Here is a 22,142-nt window from a genome sequence, read left to right on the forward strand (position 1 = left end):
CTTCTTTGTAAGAACTTAAAACTAAATATAAACACTTAAGGGTTGAGATGAGAATGAAAACTTAAGACTAAAACTGAAAGTACGGAATGTTTGAAGCCACATCTGTCACAATTCATGTTTGATTATTATCTGTATCTTTAGAACAAAGGATGGTGTTTCAGTCAGACTGACATAGAATCATAGAATCGTTAAGGTTGGAAAAGACCCTTAAGATCATAGAGTCCAACCGTTAACCTATCACTGCCAAGTCCATCACTATACTATGTTCTCGAGCACCACATCTATCTGTTCTTTAAATACCCCCAGGGATGGAGACTCAACCACTTCCCTGGGCAGCTGTTCCAATGCTTGACCACCCTTTTGGTGAAGAAGTTTTTCCTAATATCTAACCTAAACTTCCCCTGGCACAGCTTGAGGCTGTTTCCTCTCGTCCTATCGCTCATTACTAGGGAGAAGAGACCGACCCCCACCTCGCTACAACCTCCTTTCAGGTAGTTGTAGGGAGCAATAAGGTCACCACCCCTCAGCCTCCTCTTCTCCAGATTGAACAGCCCCAGCTCCCTCAGCTGCTCCTCATAAGACTTGTGCTCTAGACCCTTCACCAGCTTCGTTGCCCTTCTCTGGACACGCTCCAGCACCTCAATGTCCTTCTTGGAGTGAGGGGCCCAAAACTGAACACAGTCCTCGAGGTGCGGCCTCACCAGTGCAGAGTACAGGGGCACTATCACCTCCCTGGTCCTGCTGGCCACACTGTTCCTGATACAAGCCAGGATGCCATTGGCCCTCTTGGCCACCTGGGCACACTGCTGGCTCATGTTCAGGCAGTTGTCAACCAACACCCCCAGGTCCTTTTCAGCCAGGCAGCTCTCCAGCCACTCCTCCCCAATCCTGTAGCATACTGCAGGCCATTGTGGAAGACTAGTTAAGTTCTAATTAACTGACTAGTTAATGAGCTAGGTAACTGGAAACTTCTAAATAGTTTGAGACAGTGGAGCTATTGTAAACAACTTAACAGTCTTTTAATAGCTAGAATTTTATATAATTTAAGTGCTGCAAATTAACATGAAAGTTACTTCTGTGAGAAGTTACTTTTGGATGCTTGGTTCTAATGCTTCCTTTATGGAGAAGAACTCATGGCTCTGTAACAGTCTCAAAACAGTTACGAAGACTGTCACATTGTAAGAAGTATCAACAAAAAAATTAGAATATCATCATTAAATAGGATGAAATATTCTCCTGGAATGTAACATTCAAATATACTTACTCAGAAAATAACAATACAGTTCATAGCTCTGTTCTCAGCCCTATTCTAACTGTAAGGAGACGGGAAGTTTTTTCAAGTCCACCGCTTTTCAAGTTGTCTATGAGTATGATCTGCTGTAAGTAGAACTCATGCTTTTTACCATGACTGTCATGCAGTGACTATGAAATAGCAAAAATGTCCATCTTAAATAATAATCAGTCAGGTTACTCTACAGAGGGAACATAGAGACTGATGTTGAGAGTACAGAAAATAAGACTGAAGTAGTAGACTCGAGTCAAACTGGTTACCACCTTAATAGTAGACTTAACTGAGCAGATACTATCTAGCAATGGTCAACATGGCACTGCTGTAGTGTAGAGCAATCATTTAATTAGCTCATTTTTCTATCTTGGCTATTTTCCTCTGTATAAAACTTGGCAAAAACACAAAGTGAAACTTGGAAGTTAGCAGACAAAGATGTATGATCACACCACTTTTCAAATTTTAATTATGAAGTTGTTGAAGGGGATTTATGAAGTTAATGTTTCTGAACAGTCATGATGCTGGTAGTTGAAAAGCTTTTTAACTGCTAGAAAAAATAACTTTTAAGTTGAAATATGTTGTAGGATTGGAATGTAAGCTGAGCAAAAAATGCTGTTGGTCCTAATATGCATTGTTAAAAAATAAAGCTGTATTTTTAATAAATTCTGTTGTGCTCCTAACCTTTATGTTAATACTCTTGAAGTGAAATAGGGAAGTCTAAGAGAGGTAGTTGACAGGGACTAAATGATAGATTCACCAGCTTTCAGGTACAGGAGATGGTACATCCCTATGTGGACAGGGAAATACTAAAATGGTGTTTGAAGCAAGAGACTTTTTTAATGTTGGTTTTAAGGCACAGATATTTTTCACTATTTCTTACTTGTTCAGTGATGTAAAGTTCCACTTGGCTTGTATAGTTGTCCAGCAAAAGCAAGTCATGCTCCTCATGATGTTCAGACTGATCAAGTGTTGTTGAAGTTCCTGACTTAGTCCTATGGCAACAGGTTTTCCAAAACAAGCTGTCAGCTTGATATGTAAAGCACTTCATCTTGTAATATAGATTTACTCAGTTTTTTTACACAAGGAATTGAACTTTATTTTCTTGGCTCTGTGTTCCCTCACCTTCATACTGTTTACTGAGGCTTCCCCTTTCTCCGTTTGCAAGAGAGAGGTGACCTGCGAGACTCACATTCAGATAAGAACATACTTGCTTCCTCTGTCATCTTTTCAAGTGACTGCTGTTGGAAGAGACTACTTTTTGTTAAAAGTAAAGCCAGCCTTTGTTAGCCAGCAATCCTAGCAATTCTAGGAAGACGTGACTTGTAAGTACAGTCACCTTCTTGTAGAGTGAATATTGTCAGGGTTAGCATAGCAGAGGCTGATCATCGGTTTTGCTTTTGTTTCTTCATATATAGACCTCTTTTCTGAGAGAGCATCGTGAATACAGATGCTCTTTTATTTTCAAGTATATATTAGAAGGGATATTGATAAACTGGTCTTTTCTGCTGTATAATACAGAAAAGGTCATCCCAGGATATCCAAACTGCTAACTTGCATGCTGCCCTGGTATAGCAGGCTTTGAACTTTTGAATATAGTTACTGACTATTCCTTGCAGACTTGAGGTTATGTTAATGATAACAGGTTTTTTTTCTCTTGTGTCCCGAAGAAATGCCAAGATGTTCTACTTAGTGTGTGGAAATCCCAGCTAGAAACTGCAAAAGTACACTGAACTTTGAAAATTGATGGTTGACTCTGAAAGAATTTGTTGATTGCTTCAGGCTGATCTCAATCTGCATATCTATCATGCTGCCAAAATGGGGGGGAACAAACTGAAGATAATCCTAAGTCAAATGCTTAACTCCAATGTGGAACCTGTGTACACAAGACACTTTGTTGGGAGAGGGTTACACAGTGTCCTTACCCACTACTTGACTTTTGAGTGGGAATGGTTGGAGAGAGAATGATAAATTTCAAAATCATTTTCTCGGACATTCAGAAAGCCTTCTTTCATGGAAAGGCTAGTTTCCCTGCTGTTACAAGGGAGTTACAACATAAGATTTTCAGCACTTGAAAGAAAGGGCTGTTTTTATAATGCCCGGCTACATAAAGTTATCAAGTACTTTAATTTTTAGGTACTTAGCATCTAAGGGAAATTTAGCAATAACAGCAGGTTAAGAAGCAGAGGTAACTATGTCTCTGTGCGGACATACATGTAATACATATACAGGCAGACACTTTCCACTTTCCAAAATGAGAACTGCAAAGACAGCAATCTTGTAATTTGTGAAAGCCAGCTCACTTTTGGATTCTAAGTAATTGATAGCAGGTCCTTGTCTTGCAGAAGGCAAAGAAAGGGATGTGGGAGTCGAAGTGTGGATCTTGAATCGTGTGGGGTGTGTGTTTCGTTTTTTAAGTCGGGAGAACTAGATTTTATCATGATTTTTGAAACTAGACAGACTTTGACTATCTGTATTAATACACAACAACTAGCCAAGGTACCTTCCCTTCCTAAACTTTGTTTCTGTAATGCTTAAGTGACAAATTTTAGCCAAAGGAGACATGTTCCAGTACTGAATTTTCTTCCTTATTATAGAGCTGGTCACCTTACCCCTGAAATACTTTATAGTGGGCTAAATCCAAAATGGTTTCTCGTTGAAAAATATTGTGATCTCTAGGTGATTTTTACAATGGTGTGCTTGTTGATAGCAAGACAGGACTTAACCTAAGATTTTGAAGCTAATGGTCTGGTTCTAAGGATAATCCATCCATCCATCTCTTTGCCTAGTCATCTTTCTGACGCTTGGCTTCTTGTTGGCTTTGAATTCCCACAGAAGCAAAAATGGGTTCTGGACATTTGAACAAGGATGTACTGCAGGGGGACTGAGGGAGGGAGATGTACTGTTTGGGGACATGAGACACATGTAGTTGGATGTCTTTACTATACTGAATTGTAGGAACTCATCTGCCCAAGGTAAGTTGATGGTGTTGCAAGAGCTGGGAAAACTGTATCAAGAATACTCATTTAAGGGAAAAGTAAAAATATCAGACTGAAGCTGTTGAAAGTTGATATCAACTTTCATGGGAAACATCTGGAAAATAAGTAATAGAGGGAAAACTAAGCTTACTGTACAAGGACCGCGGTGCTTTGTTTGAGAAGGTATTAGAACTTCATTTGAAGTAAAGAGCAAATCTTGCTTTTCTTGGTAGAAAACTGTCAAGGGCTTTGAAACAAACTAGGAAAACTTGGCTTCTTTTTATGTATGGAGGGAGCTGATGGGTTTACTCTTTCATACCAGAAAATAGGTTTTTGCTTTCTTCAGTTATGTCTCCTATCCTATTTTAATGAGGGTGATAGCTCTGTAATAGTAGAAGATTTTTTTTTTTTTCCTTGTGGGTCTTCACTTGTCCTCATCTTTACTACAGGGTATATGTAATAAGGGTTTGAACAGGGCCCAGAACATAGTAATAGACAAAAATGGAAATCAAGATGCATTTAACCTAAAACCAAATTTTTTCAGAGTTTCTGCTGCTTTCAGCTCCCTGGCCTGCATGGATACTTCGATATATTGTTGTGGTTTGTGCAACAACACAAGCCTGCATCAGTGAAAGAGATGAGAGCTGTTAAACACTGGGGCATAAGTAAAATGTTAAAGAAAATAATCAGTAGGAAATTGATGCTTTTGGATAGTGCCATTTGAAACAATTAAAATGATGGGCTTAATGTTTTGTGGAAAGCATTAAGAACGCAAAGAAACAGGTATTGGTGATGATCTGAAATGTTATAATTAAACAGCTTGTTGGTATGAAAGAATATAGTCTTTCATACCAACAGACAAGAGTGGCATTTTCTTAATTTGGAGATAGCAGTTGATATGATTTGCAAGCAAAATGTTATGGAGTAGAGGTAAGAAACTCTGGCATTCCTGGTCTTAATGTTGTTTTCTACTTGGGAAACTTGCTTGATGCAGGAAGAAAAAACATAAACCTAGTTTTACATTCAGAAAGCTCTGGGTGACATCAGAAGTTAACTTCACATGTTCTTAGCTGTAATTGGCCTTATAAACGAGGGGGATGATTTTAATTTTTTCCTTCTTCAACAATAAAGGGTACTGACACAAATAGACAGTAGAAGTATTCATGGTTATATATTCTGGGAATACATATAAAAAACTACTGAATTGCTACTACATTTGCAATGAACTTAAGATTAATATGTTAACTAGTGCTTGTAGATAATGCAGCTGAACAACCTGACAACTGATGGATGAAACAGAAGTTTTGAAGGAAAAGCTTTTTTTAAAACACTGGTATTTTAATATATTAATAACAGAGTGTAATCGCCACTGTGTTTATTTGACATATGTGATGGTTAAACTTGCCAGGATGCAAATACTACAGACTTGTGAATGTGTATTTTATATCGTGGATGTGGAGGATGAGATTTAAGACCTCAGTGTCAGAGAGAAACAGATGAATAATTACAGAGCGTGTTAAGTATATATAGCCTGGAAGAAGATATTGCTGGTACTGTCTGAAATTGTATTTTAAGCTAACAAATCTTGTGTCTAAAGCAAATACATTTTCAAGGAAGAGGGTTTTGAGTGTAACTTCTTGACCTATGGATTTGTGGGACATGGGAACCCTGGTAAACTTGGATTCCTTTATTTCTACTTTGTTAAATTATTAAACTCACTTTAAATCAGTTTTTACTAAAATCATAATCTGAATTCCTCTTGTTCATTTTGGTAGTGCATCTTCCTTGTTCAGTTTCCTGTCTTCTGTCAAATTAATTTCATTTATGTATAGCTCCTAACAAATCACCACTTTTACATAGTCAAGTAATATAATTATGTGCTTTGTAAAATTTTACTTATGTCAAGCTTAAAATGTTGCGTTCAGCAGTGAGGTGCAGTCTGAAGCATGATTTACAGTGATCATGACAAATGTGGCAGTTCTGTCTAGTATGAGAGAATTGTATGGCTGTCTCTGAGTAATAAGATTAAAAGTCATATTTATGGATCTTTAAAGTTATGATTTGTCAAATAACTGGAAGCTTGACAAATCTCCAGTTCTATCTATTTTACCTTTTTGTGGTGGTAAATTTAGGGTGCCTCTGTAGTATCATAGTAATTCCATGAATCTTGCTTATGGGCATTTAACTAAATAACATGACATAATGAGCTACTTGGCTGTCCATGTAATATTCTCTCTAAAAGATTCAAGCTATAATAACATGTTTAGTGTTTGTTGCTTTACTGATTTTAAAATTACCTTGCATTGGGCAAGGCAAAAAGCCAGTTTTATTCAGTGCAGCACAGAAATACAAACTGGAGTTGCATGCAACGTTGCGATTGACTGTGATAATCTCAGGAGGCTTTTGCAGTGTCACCAGCCCATCACTTGCAACCTTGTCTTCAATACAGATGCATACCTCTCAAGTAGACCTAAAGAACAAAGGAAAAAACTGAGTGCTGGAGAAGCTCGGTATCTGGCAGTCTCTTGTTTACTTGGATAACCTGACATGAAATCAGTCGATATTTTATATTGAGGAATGAATATGGAAATTTCTTTGTGCATGAGGGATCAAATTGCTTTTAGGAGGAATGCATAGAAATAATTTTTACTTCAAGTGTTGCAGGTTCTTTTTATTTTAAAATCCTGAAAGCTCCTTGCTCAACATGAGTGTTATTTTGAGATTAATACATGCCATTTTAAACTATGCTTCTTTCACTAATCCCAAGGTGAAGCCGAGTAAGTTGTATTAATGCAACAAATGGTTTTGGAGAGAATAGCTTAAAAATAAGTAGTTCATGTGAGGCTGGCTGAGCACACAACTCATAGTTTTTCATTCTTATACTCAGTGCCCTGAACAATTTCTGAAGTGAGAATTTAGTGTGGAATAATTGACTCTGTCATAATCAATTAATTTGATCCAGTATTCCCAACTGCTGGCTGGACTGCTTGGGTATTTCCTAATGGACAGCATTCTTCCATGGGGGAAGTAAATAATGAACTGTGAACAGTGAACATCTGAGCAGAAAAGCTGCATCTCCTTACTTTGAGGAGGGCAAGATGTCTACTTAAAGATTATTTTTATTTTATTTTCTCCCCATACCTCCTATCCTGCTGCAGCATAGCTCAAAACCACATGTAATGAAGCTAATTCAAAGCCTGTGGAAGGTGTAAGACTTTTTGTAGTGCCATGAACTTGAGAATGAAAAACTATTCTTGTAGAACATACCCATCAACTTTGCTTTCTTATAAACCCTTAACTGATTTAGCTTGCATTGACATTCTGTGCCTTTTCTGTGTCTTGTCTACTTCTTTGCTCTTTCCATTAGATCCTCCTACTACTACCACTCGACTGCCCACGGTTCCCTGGCATCCTTCGACTGATGGCATCACAGGTTTAGCAACAGAACCTAGAATAATAGATTTCCCAACATCAACCTTGCCAGCAATGCAGGAAGACACTTGGGGTACCATCATCGGTAGTGCGGTGGGTGGGGCTCTCTTCCTCATACTTGTATGTGTTCTGGTTGGAATTATCTGCTATAGGAGAAGACGGACGTTCCGTGGTGACTACTTTGCTAAGAACTACATTCCACCATCAGATATGCAAAAAGAGTCTCAAATAGATGTTCTTCAGTCAGATGATGTGGATTCTTACCCTGACAGTATAAAAAAAGAAATAAAGCATCCAATGAACAGCTTAATATCTAAAGATTATTTAGAAGACCCTGAAAAACCAGAGTGGAACAATATAGACAATATTAGCAGGTACCAGGAACGTTACGAAAGACCAATGGATTACTATGAAGGTGGAACATTGGGAATGAAGTATATGGGTGGTGAATGTTACGATGACAATGAAGAAGACTTTGTTTCTCACATAGATGGCTCAGTAATATCTCGGAGGGAGTGGTATGTGTAGTAACCACTGAAAACTAAACGTGTACCTACAGTTCATTTCATTGGTTGATCACTTTCAGATTGTTTATACTTACACAAGAGAAGGAATAAACTTTTTGAAACTGATTTTTTTTGAAGGTTTTTATATTGTGACTTGACAAATGGAAATATTGAATCTGGGGAAAATGTATTTGAGCTGCTTTTTTTCCCAATGCTGTACTACTGTTTAAGATTTGAGATTTAATGCAGAGTGCTTATATTGGTCTATGTCAGAGGTAAAAGAGGTTAAATTAAAGTTGCCATTCAAAATTGTTTAAGAATAAAAAGCGGCTGTCTTGGCTCTGATTTAAAACGAAGTTTACCTGAGGCAATGATCAAATATAATCTTTTGGGGCATTTACTTTGCAGATTAAGTGAATTACTCCAATCTAGATACCATCCATGGTAAACTTAATGCTTCTGTATAGCAAATACTTTACCAATTAAAATGAGTTACAGCAGAATCAAAGCTTTATTTTTAGGTTTTTCTGCACAAAAATGAATACCTCTTAGCATTTTAATGAGCCTTCTTGTAACTATGTACGTAAAAAGTCATTGCACTGAGAGTAACTTATGAACAAGATTTGGAGGAGTATGTAAACAGGTCAAAGGCTTGTCTTTGAATAAGATGAAAAAATATTTTTTTATAGTCATTGATTTCTAAAGCTTATACTAGAGTGTGTCTATACATACAGTAAGGTATTTTGTTAGGCCTCTAATTGGCAGGATGTCAAAACGCATTAAGGAATACAAGACTTTTTGCAAGTACACAGGGTACAATTTGAGAGACCTGTTTCTGAGGCTTTGGGGGAATCTTACCATTGAATTTGAAAGCTGGAGAATTGGACACAACTATAGGAACAAAACTCTAACAGATTTCTAAGCTGGGGGCTAATGTGAATTTGCCTATTTTCCCGGGTGCCAGTAGACATTAAGCATGCTAAGAGGTGTCAAAGCATTTGCTAGAATTTTTATGACCAGAAGTTAAAACAGCGGTTTTACACTGCTGCTGAATAAGTTACAATGCTTACTTTGAAGAGGGTAACTAGAATTTCAGATTATTAGTAGGGAAGCGGATACTTGCATTGCTACTTTGTGTAGTGAAAATATACTCTCTGATGGTGCAACTAAAGAATCTATGAAACAGGAGTTTAGATAAATTGTGCAGTCTCTGTACTACAGTAGATTCGCTTTCCCTGCAAATAATCTATACTGATTTAACAACATATTCTTGTTCTTTAAAGTGACATTGTGTATAGGACGTCTCCGACATCTGAAGTAGTTCTACTTTGTCTTGAGCAGGTTTGCCAAACTAATTCTGCTGATTATGTAAGGAGGAATGAAATAACATTAGATGAATTACAGAACAATGGTAAACTCCATAATTAGAATAGTAGATCCTTTGAAGTGCCATTTATAAGTGTTTAGCTCAAGAAAATGAAACTGATAAGGCTATTAGTATTTGAAACCTGAAAAGGGAAAAATCTCTGCTGCCTTTGAAATGAAATAGGCTGCACAATTATGGCTGCTTCATGAGCATTCATGCTGGAAGTTCTTTTCTATACTCATGATCTTTGGTAGCTTACAGCATTTAGAGCTTCACAAAAATAGTTGTATTGAGCGTTGTAGACAATACACTGTGATTGCTTATGACTGCATGTCTTTAAAAAAGATTAACCCAACAGCTTTATTTGAAATTCAAATGGAAAAGCATCCCTAAACAACCTAAGTTCACGTTTGGATTAATGGAGTACTGATACATGATTGACCAAAGTCTCAAGAACAATAGCAAATGATATTGTGTGTATCTGTAGTTTGAGTACAAACACAAGAAAAGGAGTTAAATTTCTAGCAGAAGGTTCTGATCCAAATTATTTCTGGAATAAAGAGATCATACTTCTCTTCAAATAAAATACTTGATATATCATCTTTAAAAGATGGTGTTACTTGGAAATAAACATAACCATAAACCTGTTCTCCACATGGGATATCTTGCTTTTGTCTCTGTGGATTTTTTTGTTTTGATTTTTAAATATATATATATATATATTTAATTCCTATGGGTTAAGAAGTTGAAATGTTTTGGAGTTGAAGTTGATAATAGGGATAGGACTTAAGTGTGTTGCAATGTTTTGTACATTATGTCTGCTGTAAAAAGAATTGATTGTAAGTACAAATGGCTGTTGTGTGAATAAACTTTTTGTTACATTCTGGAACATAGGTAGTGTTCAAAAATGTTTGACAGATATATTCTTAAAATTGAATATGAAAAAGCATAATAAAACCAGAGGCTGGGTAGAAAGAACTAAAGCATTTAAGGTGTTTAAGATGGGCTTTTTAGCATTTCGTCTTGGAGACCCTAAGCTTGTAAAACAAGTGTCTTTAGAAACTATTTCTGAAGCATGAACCTTGAGAATGATAAATAGGGATAGCTGCTGTCCAAACAGTTGCACTTTAAGCACAGCTGATACACTGTCTAGGGTTCACATTCTTTAAAAAAAAATAAGATTTTTTTGTTATCAGTTGCTGTAGCCCTGCTTTAACCATATTTCTTGGAGTGAATCAATTCCCATACATTTTTGACCAACTGGTGGTTAAAATGCTGTGTAGCTGGCACCGTGCATCTCAGGTGCTCTCTGGCTTGTGCAGCTTTGCATGATAGTCTGGGTTTCTGATCGTTCCTCTGATTAAACTGAATTTTTGTACCTACTTTTTTGCCAGAGCAATTCAAAAAAGCAAATTAAGTGAGCCCTGTGGTAATGGCACTTCAGTTCTGTCCCTGTATGTTGCTACACGTGCTGGAATATTGCTGTTTTTCCTCTTCAGAGGTAAATGGGTGGCTATTGTCATCTCACCCAAAATAGGATTCAGTGGCTGAACTTTCAATGAAAGTATAATACTTTATGATGTTTCAACATTATAGCAGACTTTACCAGAAAAAAAATACACTGTGAAGTTAGTACAGGATGAAACAGTCAAGAAACTCTTCTGGTATAATCACAAGACCAAAGTATGTTCATGAATTCTGGACCTAACAGTGTGTATTAGTTACCTGCAACTTTCTCACTTAAACAAGAGGGCACCCAGTGCAAACTGTACTTAAGCCAATTAAAATGCAGTGGTTAAGTGAGCCTTCCACTGATTCATATGCCCATTCTTCAGGAGAAAATGGGAATTTTGATTCTTACGTGTATAGACTGGTATCTGACAGACAAATGGAGCTCATGCCCAGAAAGCTGTTCTGTAAAATAGAACAATGATCGCTGAAGGTGGTATGCGACGTTGATCTTCTGGAGTGAATTAGCTTCCTGCATGTTGTTGATTTATGACTTTATCCCTTAAAGTTAAGAAAGTCACAAAAAATGCTTTTTTCAGTTTTGTTCAATCTACTTAAATATACTTGCCTGAGTGATCCCAGGGGAGTAGTGCTGTCAGGTCTTTCATATGCAGTGAGAGGACAGGAATCCCTTTATCAGATTGGAAAAAAGGTGGGTTTGGTTTGTGTGGGTTTTCTGGGTTTTTCGGTTTTTGTTTTTTCCAAAATGAGGAATGAGAAAAAGATTCCTTTGTCCAGCTTTCCAGCATGCAGGCAGAACAGCATTAGAATTGCGAGTAATTGATGAAACAGTTTGGATAGGTTTTTTTGGTGTTTTGACCTGTGAATAGAATATGTAGCTGGAAAGGCTCCTAAAACATCCTCTGGGAAGAGATTAAATAAAGGATGGTTGTGTGGTGTTTGGAGAAACACAGCATATGATTATTTCTGGAGGGAAATAGCTGAAGTAAACTGCATTAGAAATATGTAACAAATATAGAACTATGTTAATGTTAAACTCCTTTGCTGTTACCTTTCTGATCCAGTAATCAATACAGATCAGAGCATTATTTTTGTATGCTACCTGTGTTTTACAGGTTAAAGTTTTAGTAAAGCTAATGTGAATTATTCCAGTTGTGCAACTTTTTGATAAGCCTTTTGTTGCAAGTTTGAAACACTGAGATTGATGATATTGAATTAAAGTATGCTAACAGGTTTCACAGCTTTGAGGTCTAAAACTTTTTGAATTCTTAGCGTAGTGAAATGGGTGACCTTTAAAGACTGATAAGTGCGTTAATTCAGTATGAGAGTTGTTAAACATCGGATTTCACAGTGATGAGATCAAAAGAAAAATGCTTTAAAAAAAAAAATTAGCTTTTTTCCCCTCTTGTTAAAATTTATTTATAAAAATTACTTTCTCATAGCTGGAAGTGTGAAGTCCTGGAGATGGTAGATGGTCGTAGGGGTTGCTTTGATAAATGTAAGCGAAGTATTAGTGAGTTTGCATGTTCAGTGCTCCTAATAGTATATCTTTTCTGGCCTGACTTTGTTTTCCTTTTTCCTTTCTGTAGATTTCAGTGGCTTTAAAGAAAGATTGCCAATAAAGCCATAGTTGTCTAGCTTTTTGAATTAACACCTTATTTGCTCATGTAAGTGCAAAGCATGTGTTTTGGAACTTCATCTTGCCTTGAAATCGAAAATAAAAGCATGCAGCTAGTATTTATTAAAAGTAGTCAATGAAATTTTTGAAATTACATTAATGATTCATGAGCTCTCTTAATTCAACTGTTTTCGTTTTTTTTTTTAATTGGGTGACTGGAGCCAAGACTGCAAGAGTGCTAGTGCAGGACGAGGCTTTCTGTTCGGTCATGGAAGGAAGAAACATTTCTCAGAGCATCACTGAAATAGCGTATCTGAGTATTGAAAGTATATGAACTTCTCAAAGGAGTAATCTATGCTATCACATTGCAGATGTGCCATTTAAGCAGACATCTTCTGTTGCTGTAGCAGGGGCTGTGATTGGAGCAGTCCTTGCTCTTTTTATCATTACCATCTTTGTGACAGTGCTGCTGACCCCAAGGAAAAAAAGGCCATCCTATCTTGACAAAGTGTGAGTATGTTGAATTTTTTTTTAATTGAAAGCAATATGCAGAAAGTGTTCGTTCTATACAAGAATTTAAATGTCTGAGTTTCCTTAGCAGCTGTTCAGCTGTCATAATTTCAGGGCTGGTTTTTTTCAGAGTAGACAAATGTAAAATCACTTTCATTTCTGAAAAAGAAATGAGGAAGCTAAGAATGGCTTCAGAGGTGATATAATTCTTCATCTCTTCAGAAGTTTTTTTGAAAGAAAACTCATCAATTGAACTGGAGGGCAGGGGAGAGGTCAGTCTTGACTGATGGTACAGACTACTAGTTTATCGTAACTGTAGGTCTAACATGAGAGCAAATTGACTGTGCTTTGCAGAAGTGAAAGTCCGGTAAAATTTATCCTGATATGTGTATAAAATGAAGCAAGCACCCGCAGATGTGCTTAGAAATGACTGACATAATGTGCTTTCTGGAATGTTGGTTGTTTTTTCAAGTCTCTGGCACAGATGTGGTTTACTTTTTTAAGCACCCAATATGGTCAAACAAAAACAAGCAAACAAAAAAAGTCTGAAAAGATTTTGTCAGTTGAAGTGGATGATGTCTAGACCCTGTTTGGAACATGCATAAAAAGTAATGATGGCTTAACACTTAAACTGAATGAGAAATGAAAATGTCTGTCATGCCTTTGTATACTTAATGAGGAGCAGAATAAAATAACTTCTAGCATTTAGCATAAAATAAGTTTCAGCATTTGAATCTCTTGAGCTAGCAAGGGGAGTCAAGTGTTTTCTTACAACTGAATAATTTCAAACATGGTTAGAAATACTGTTTTGTTGTTTATTTCTCTTAAATTCTGTAGCTGAAGCATATTTATATGAATAGTCTTAAACATTTTAATTCTTTTATAACCATTTGTGTTCACTAAGAAAGTTACAGTAGAGAAGTCTTGCATGTAATTGATTGTCAGGCTTTCTCGAAGGCTTTTCAAAGAAAGGCTGTGGTAAATGTTGCTCAAGCTGTATCTTATAACCTAGAAATGATAGTAGGATTAGGGACTACTGGTATCTTAGTTGGAGGCTGTGTGGGGTTGTGGGGAGTTCAGTCTACTTAACACCTCATAGGATAAATAACAAATTATGGGCGGTGCTTTCCTACAAAAAGTGTGGCTGAATTATTGACAGTGGTGGGTGTGTTAAGATTACAATATTCTATGTATGTGTCATTACTGACTGAAAGGTGTGTGTCCCTGAATCTGAGTGTTGGATGATCTGGCAGCTAGAATAAATAATATCTAAATGACCATTCAGTTGGACTTCACAAACACGGCATGTCGTATTTCATTCTTTCTTTACTACAGGATTGATCTTCCACCCACTCACAAACCATCCTCACGTGAGGAGAGACCGTTCTCTGTACCACAGAAGGAAGCTATGCTTCAGGTGAGTAAGTGATTATATAGATCTTAATTGAGGTAGGAGAAGTGTTAACTTTCCTTTATTATGTTAATTCAGTCTGATTTTGCTTTCCTGGTAACGCATGGAGTTTTTTGATTTTTGATTCACAACAAAGAGGTTTTCCTACATATGTGATATCTGAATCATGTTCTTGGTGTTAAAGTCATCCTTAAAGGTCAGGAAACTGGTAGATAGATTGGTTTTGTACCTCTAATAGTGTTTGACAGACTCTGCTCCTCTTGAAGTAGAGAAAGCTACAGTTTAAATTCTGTGGCGATTAAGAGAATACGCATAGCTTTATAAAATAATCTTCCTAAGGGGGAACAAATGTAATTGGCAAACTTAGCAAGTGACTTCAGCATCATCCTCCTCCTTGCTGGTTACAACTGCCATTCTTTTAAGCTGTTAAAGTTTGAGTGGTGTCGATAGATTGGATTTTGGGCTTTAGTGTGGCTAATTTACCAAGTATGGTTTTGATTCCTAGTGAAGATCACTAAATCACTTTTAAATGCTTGCAACTATGTAACTTCTAATTTTGTATTTTTTCTTGAATTTATCAGCAACAAAAGACTCTGTACTAATTCTGTGACAAGTAATTTAATTTTTAGTACGCTTTCATGGGTAGCTTCATGTGATCTAAAGTAGTGCTGTCCAAATAAGACAGCAGGCAATGAAGTTCCTTACCAGCATTTAGTGTTTGTGTGAGTGTAGTCTGAGATAACAGGGTCATAGAGGTGATATGTTGGAAAGCTAATTCCAGCCAATGAGACAGTTAAAATAAGTGGGGAGCAAGGAAGGATAGCACTGCCCTTCTTAGCTACAGCATGGCTTTGCACTGGATTGGGCTGCGTGTGAAACTCCAGGTGAATTCAGAAGGCTTCTTTTGCGCTAGGCAACATAGAAGGGACCTGGTTATAGGAGACAGCTTCAGTTAACAGCACTGGTTATTACACTTCATATAATAAACCAGTCTGTTCATGAAAACTATAGATCCTGACTATAGCCGCTGAAGTGTGATAGGTTTTTTGGTATGTATTAAATCAGTCAGTCCGACTTTTAGATTTATGCTTACACTGAAGAAAACTTTAATCACCTGTCAGTATTAGTGAGAACTAGATTGTAATTGTTCTTAATGGGATTTTTGTTCCATCTTCAGTACTTTATGTAAATAATGTGATTCTAACCAATGATGTGCTGAATTATAAGGCTGAGGTAATTCAGACAATCAGTTGTTCATTACAAATACTGTTTTTCCAATACTCTGGTGTATCTTTGCAGCTTTAAAGACCTATACAGAAGCCTTTTTTTATTCTGCTAGAGGGATGCCCTAGGAAAAAAATATTCACCCATCTTCAAAGATGGATTTTGATGGAGTAACTGAAAATATTCTTGTAGATTTTCTTCATGTGATTGCTGCTTACTAAAGCTCACCAAATATGAGTGGCCGATAAAAGCTTTCTCCTCTTTGTCATGAAAGTAATGCATGAAAAGAATATTATGTATTACGTATATTACATTGAGTAATACTTGCTAATATTGTTGCTAAATGAAGGAAGAAAGATCCATCACTATTTTTAGTAGCAGCCTGATGACTATAACATTATGAAGGTATAAAACACTTGGTTGGCAAAAAACATAAGTTTTTTGTGTTCTGATCTTGAAGGTGGTATAACACCTAAGATGATACAAAAGAAACAATGTGTTTCTGTGCTAGCTGTGTAGTAAGTCTTTCTTCTGTCACTATGATACTCAACAAATGCAATATTGATGAATCATGCTTCTGCTAATACATTCCTATGCTTTAAGTATTATGGTAAAAGGTTATCTTGCTTACAGAATCAGAAGATATGGACTATTTTGTTGTTTGTGCATCTGTAGTGCTGCTAGATGGCAAAATGACAAGAAAAGGAAATGCAATTATTTATCATTTAAAGGGCTACTCATAAAGTGTATACCTTATTGTTTTCCTCTTCTGAACTCTTCTGTCTTTGAATTCTTTCATGGTTTTGCTTACTGTGGCTTCTGTTAGTGAATACTTAAGGACTAAGAAAAGCTGAAGCTGACTGTAGTGTTTGAACATATCATGAAATGTTTTATCTAAATATATTGTGTAAATAGAGAAAAGACCCTAAACAGACTGAATCAAATACTCATTTCCCTCAAGCTGGATAAATACAAGGAAAGGAGGAAAGAGATCTAATTATTTTTCAGGCTAGATGTTAACTATGCTTTATTTAAAAATAATGGGTGTTGGCATAACATTGTCAGTGTACCTGTTCTTTTTCTCTTCTGTGGAACACCAAAACTGAAAAGAACTGAGCTGGAGGCCGAGTCTTCCTAGCTGATACTACCTATAATCAACGTGTACTCTCTGTTGTGCTTGAAGCAAGAGCTTCTGCTTTATCTAATAGAAATAAGTTTCAAAATACTGGCTTTAGCCAAGAAATTATGGGTTGCATTGTTTTGGTGTAATAAGCCAACACTTGAATAGCTGTAAAGAGGTAAAAGAAGCAAGTTAGCAGCCTGTCACTGTTCCTTGTCCAGTTTTTACCCATATCTGAGTAGATGGGTGTTGGTATTAAAATGAAGGGGGATGTTGTAGACATTTGATAATACTGGATAGCCAATGTTAACTCCTTCAGACTTGGAAGCTTTAAATATTCTTTAAGTTTACATGCTAATGTTAAGTAATAAGTTACATGTATGTAAAAGCACTATGTAACTGAGTACTCATAATAATCATTTCTCTATACTGGTGTTTTCAGATACCAATTTATATATTCATGTGAATTGCTTAAGAATTGAGAAGAACCGGTTCACTTATGGCCCTAAAAGAGTGAGGCAGAAGTCCAAAACATAGGAATATTAAGTGGAACAAAGAAAAAATGTCAGTGTAAATAGTTTTACTTACTGCAAATTCTGTAGGTTCATCTTTATCAACTTTTTTGGCAACAAAGCTATTGCTTTTGTCTGGGTGGTTTTTAATAATCATTGTCATAGAAATACCATTCTGTTACTCAGAACTGGTTTTTGTGTGTAATGTGAAAGAGCAGCGAGCAGCCTGAAGATCATGTCCTTGGGGAGAGAGGGATCTCTGCTTGGCAGCTGAGTTTTGAGGCAAATCAAGAGGAAGTTGAGCAATGCAAGAATCCAGTGGCTTGAAGAGGAATTCCTCTGTTGCATAGTATTTGTAAAAGGAGTGGGAGGGCGGGCACTAACTCAGGCAATCCTTTGAATCATTAGAGTTAGTTTCACTATATTTCAAAGAATGTCGCTAAGAAGCAAAACTTTTTAATTTGCCTAGAAACATGACTGAGGTGGACAGTGTTTGACATTGTGAAAGAACTGAAGAAGTCATGTCTAGCTTGACAGGTGCTTCTGAAGGAAAGAGGAAAAAATGTTGCTTTGTATAACATAATGCATGAATGTTCAGTGTTCTTGAAACATTCAAAAATTAATAGGGCTTTTTTGTAGCAACAGAAATAAAAGTGGAGAAGGGAAATACAGCCCCATAGGTAATTCTAGCCGTGAGAAGGCTGACTTTAGACTTGCAGCTTGTAAGAATACCTCACATACTTAGCCAAGCAACCTGGTCAAATGCTAAAGCTCTTTAATGGTAATATTTGTATTCCTATTCAAAACAGGAAGGAAGATGGTGAAATTGTATTAGCACAGTTAAAAGCATATAACACCATTTACTGGATGATGATATTTCTGGATCAAATTGGGAAAGATCACCCACAGTGCTCTTAAACCAAGCATAGTATTGATTCATTTATAGATTACGGCTCTCTAGCACTCTTCATAATGGTCTTAATACAGGTGGGAATGTCTCTTCCTTGATGAAAAAGGAAGCATTATTGTTATAATTTGCCTTAGACTGAAGAGCTGTTTAGGCAAACAAGACCAAATTGAAGGAAGCACAAAATGTGCATAAACTCATCTATATTGATGAAGGATCTTATAATGGAAAAAAAACCAAACCAGATAAGGACTAGAATGAGGCACAAGGTTTTTATTAGTGGATGCTTTTGTAATGGGATTTCTAAATTGGAAAGGATGTGAAAATGTAAGATGAAGATGTTGGTGAGATAATTGGTTTAGGCTTTTAGAGGACTGTTTGAGAAGGAGCACGTTCAGAGTAAAACTCAATGCTGTTATGAAACCCTGCAAAATGGAGCATTTTATTATTAATATTTATAATTATTAAATAATTATTTATTATTAATGTTTATAATAACCAAACATTGGAGCAGGCTGCCCAGGGAAGTGGAGGAGTCCCTGTCCCTGGAGGTATTTAAAAGACGTGTAGATGTGGCGCTTAGGGATATGGTGTAGTGGTGGACTTGGCAGTGCTAGGTTAACGGTTGGACTTGATCTTAACGGTCTTTTCCAACCTAAATGATTCTGTGATTCTATAAAATGTAAAGGTAAGACAATGCAAACTATTCTAAGTATCAAAGCACAAAACCCCAGATAGACTGCATAGAAACACCAGTTTGTTTTTGGGTTTTGTTTTTTTTTTTCAGCACCAGTTTTCTTTGACAGAACCTGGTGATTTGGCTTCTATCATTTACATGCTCCTTGGCAGTAAAAGGTGCAACTCCCTTTTGTAGCAAGGGTGTTGTGTTTTCATGCCATGTAAGATGATTTCCTTTGTCTCTAGTTTTAATTTAATAAATGTACCCACTGGAATTTCCTGTTCTGGTTTCCAGTGTTTGTCTAAATCATGTCTACATCCACTGTTGACAGGAATTCTAGAGCAGGCAGATATTTTTTTTGCTCACAGAACATTAGCCTTTGGTGATGTCAGGATTCTTGTTCCCCACATGTTTCGCCTCCTTGTGTGGTGAATTCATGTCTCCTGGTAAGCAGTAAATCGCATATTCTCAGAATTGATCTACAGATTGCATTCTAAGACTTGAGCAGCAAAAGCAGTATGACTTCAAAAAAACTTTTTTAAAAAAAAACCCTTTTAATGGAATTACAAGACAGAAAACATCACAAACAAAACTTCAAAAATAGGTCTGTGAAGACAGCAGAAAAGAAGTGTTGGAGGAGTGGGGAAAGTACAAAACATTAGATGAATTTTCAACTTGTTTCACAATGAATTTGCAAATCATGTTAAAAGTTAAGTAACTCCAAAATTGCTTCAAAATTTGAACTAAATCACGAATGTGGAAAAGGAAAAAGTGAAGGGGAAGGAGGAGAAGAGAATGAAACATTACTTGAGATTGGTGGGGTTTCTGCTGTAAGATCAGCAACTTAGCTGCTTTGTGTTGTTGCTACCACTGTGAGGCTGTTGGGGAAAGCAGGAATTACAAAATGGAAACAAGTGTGCAGTTGTGCAAAAGCTGTTGCTGTAGCCTATTGTGCCCCTATACTATGAGCTAAGTGTGGCATAGAGGGAAGAACTTAATTAGGAGTGATGATACCATAGCGTAAGCTGTATCCTAAGTCATAATTCTCAGATAGCATTGCTTGGTATGATTAAAATTGGCTATCCTTTAACTCAGGCAGCTGGTGATTAACTGCATGTTTGGAAGTAGCCCATTTCAGTAACAAAGTTACTCCATCATAATGGTGACAAATTTTTGAAAGGAAGGGAGGTTTTGAATATTCTGTGTTAAGTAACTTACATTATAATCAATCGATTGTATAGCTGTCTAATCTAAAAATTGTGGTGTTATATTCACTTTTTTAAAGTAAGCTGGTGCTCATGTAGAACTATTGATGAAAATTAAACTGGTTTTTAGAAACAGAATTATTATCCAAAATTTATGCCCCTATATGAAATAGAACATAGATATATCACTGGTATGGTTCTGTAGTTCTGAAAGCCATTGGAGGTGTGAAGGGATAAGTGAGCTGACTGGTGGAACTGGGCAAATGGATAAGAAACACCTTATTAAACTCGAAGCAAACAAATCCAAGTGTTATTTCTGAAACGTTTGTGAGAATTGTATTGGCTCTTGATAATTTCATAAATGTACCAATCTACTACAATATTAGTTCAATACATGTAGACTTCTATTTACGTTGCAGATTTAGCCAGTAGCTGTTTTTAGACATTGCATTTAATATTCAGGAAAAGATTTATTTGTTTGTCTTGAATGAGACTTTAAACTCTTACTTATTCAAACCTTTTTTGCTACTGAACAGGAAGGGGAAAAAAATCCTGGGCTGTAATGTCTCAATTGTATGAAGGTCTGGAGTGGGACAGCTAGTTATAGTTGTTCTTCTGTTTTCTCCCCATAGTGCTATTAGGCATTAGTGTGACTGTAAAAATATTGAGTTTATGCTATTTTTAGTGAACTGTTACTTCCCAAAAAGGCTTAAATAACAGATAAAGTGGTTAGGATCAAAACTGGCCCCTCTGACAGTGAGCTGGCTCAGTTGTAGGACAGTGTTCTACTCATGAGGAAGTGGTTTTAGTTGTGCTAAATCTTCCCTGGAGAAAATATTTTTATTTGTAGAGGTGCAAATGTATAGTTACAGTACAGTTTCTTTTTTAAAACTAAGGTTAAAACTAGGAAGAAAAAAAAAGGTGCAACATTTAGATACTCTCTACCACTTTTGATAGAGTTTAAAACTGTAAATGCCTAACAAAGAACTGAGTTCTTTGGGATTTGAAAATATGGGTTCGAGTGTGCTCTCTGTAACGTGTGCAGTGTATTTATTAGATGGAGCCCAGAAAAAGGGCAAGGAAGCCTTTCTTCCTGAAATGGGTAGAACTTTGTCTCCCAGATGTAATCAAATGAGAGGTAAATATATAAACATACACAAAATGACAAGTTATGTTTTAATTAATGGTTTTATAAATAAGTTAATTGAGTTTTAGTTTAGCTGTTTGGTCTGTTTGGAAGGTTCTTGTATTGCCTGTCCTCTTGAAGATACAGTGCTCTGCTTGTGTCTTGTGCTTTGGTTGATTGTTTAGGGGAAAATCGGTGAGGCAGTTCCAGGCCTGGGCTCTTTTGCTTAGTCCAAATTCTAACTAACGTGGCACATTCAGGATGTTTATATAAGCTGATCAGTGCTGTAACTACTAATTGCATGGAAATATTCAGCAACTTCATGTATGCGGGCAGGTGTTGAAAATGATGACCTATTTAAGTAGTGAAGAAAAAATTATATCCAACTGTTCTTAGTCTGAGTAGGTTTATTATGAACAGTACACTGTTTGTATTTTGTTCTGACATGAAGCCTGTTACAGAAATGAACTCTTCTTGATGTGATGGTTAGCCTTGATCGATGATTTTTCTTCATGCTCTTGCTCTTAATGCAATGCAATTGCCCTCTCTTTTTGGAGATAATTACAGGCACCATATGTTTGTCCGCTCTTTGTCTTCCATTTTGTCATATAATCTTATAACTTTTACTACTATGTTCTGCTTCTCCATAAAGCTTCACCTTTCAAGTCATCACTCTGATATCTCAGAGCAGTGACTGTATAACCTCAAGGTACAGGTTTGTTCCCTTTGGCTGTACCTGAGTGTGCTGTCTTCAGCTGCTGTAATGTTATTTCAGCTGTTAACCTACTTGGTCACC

At 36.6% G+C, this 22,142-nt stretch overlaps 1 protein-coding gene across 2 annotated transcripts in view; it reads left to right on the forward strand.

The window, feature by feature from the left end:
- NECTIN3 (nectin cell adhesion molecule 3) overlaps positions 1-22,142 on the forward strand; it is a 70,883-nt gene that overhangs the window by 42,034 nt on the left and 6,707 nt on the right. Inside the window, exons 6-7 of one of the 2 annotated variants that reach the window (XM_087758125.1) lie at positions 13,024-13,162; positions 14,498-14,579. In XM_087758125.1, coding sequence (XP_087614251.1) covers positions 13,024-13,162; positions 14,498-14,579 — 221 coding nt within the window. Of the gene's footprint in view, positions 1-7,627; positions 12,702-13,023; positions 13,163-14,497; positions 14,580-22,142 lie in introns of those variants that run through there. The other variant, XM_087758124.1, reaches the window with a different exon arrangement.

Source organism: Nipponia nippon, unplaced genomic scaffold, assembly GCF_047370975.1.
Source record: "Nipponia nippon isolate SJK-2023a ecotype South Korea unplaced genomic scaffold, ASM4737097v1 scaffold_2, whole genome shotgun sequence".
Taxonomy (NCBI): Eukaryota; Metazoa; Chordata; class Aves; order Pelecaniformes; family Threskiornithidae; genus Nipponia; species Nipponia nippon.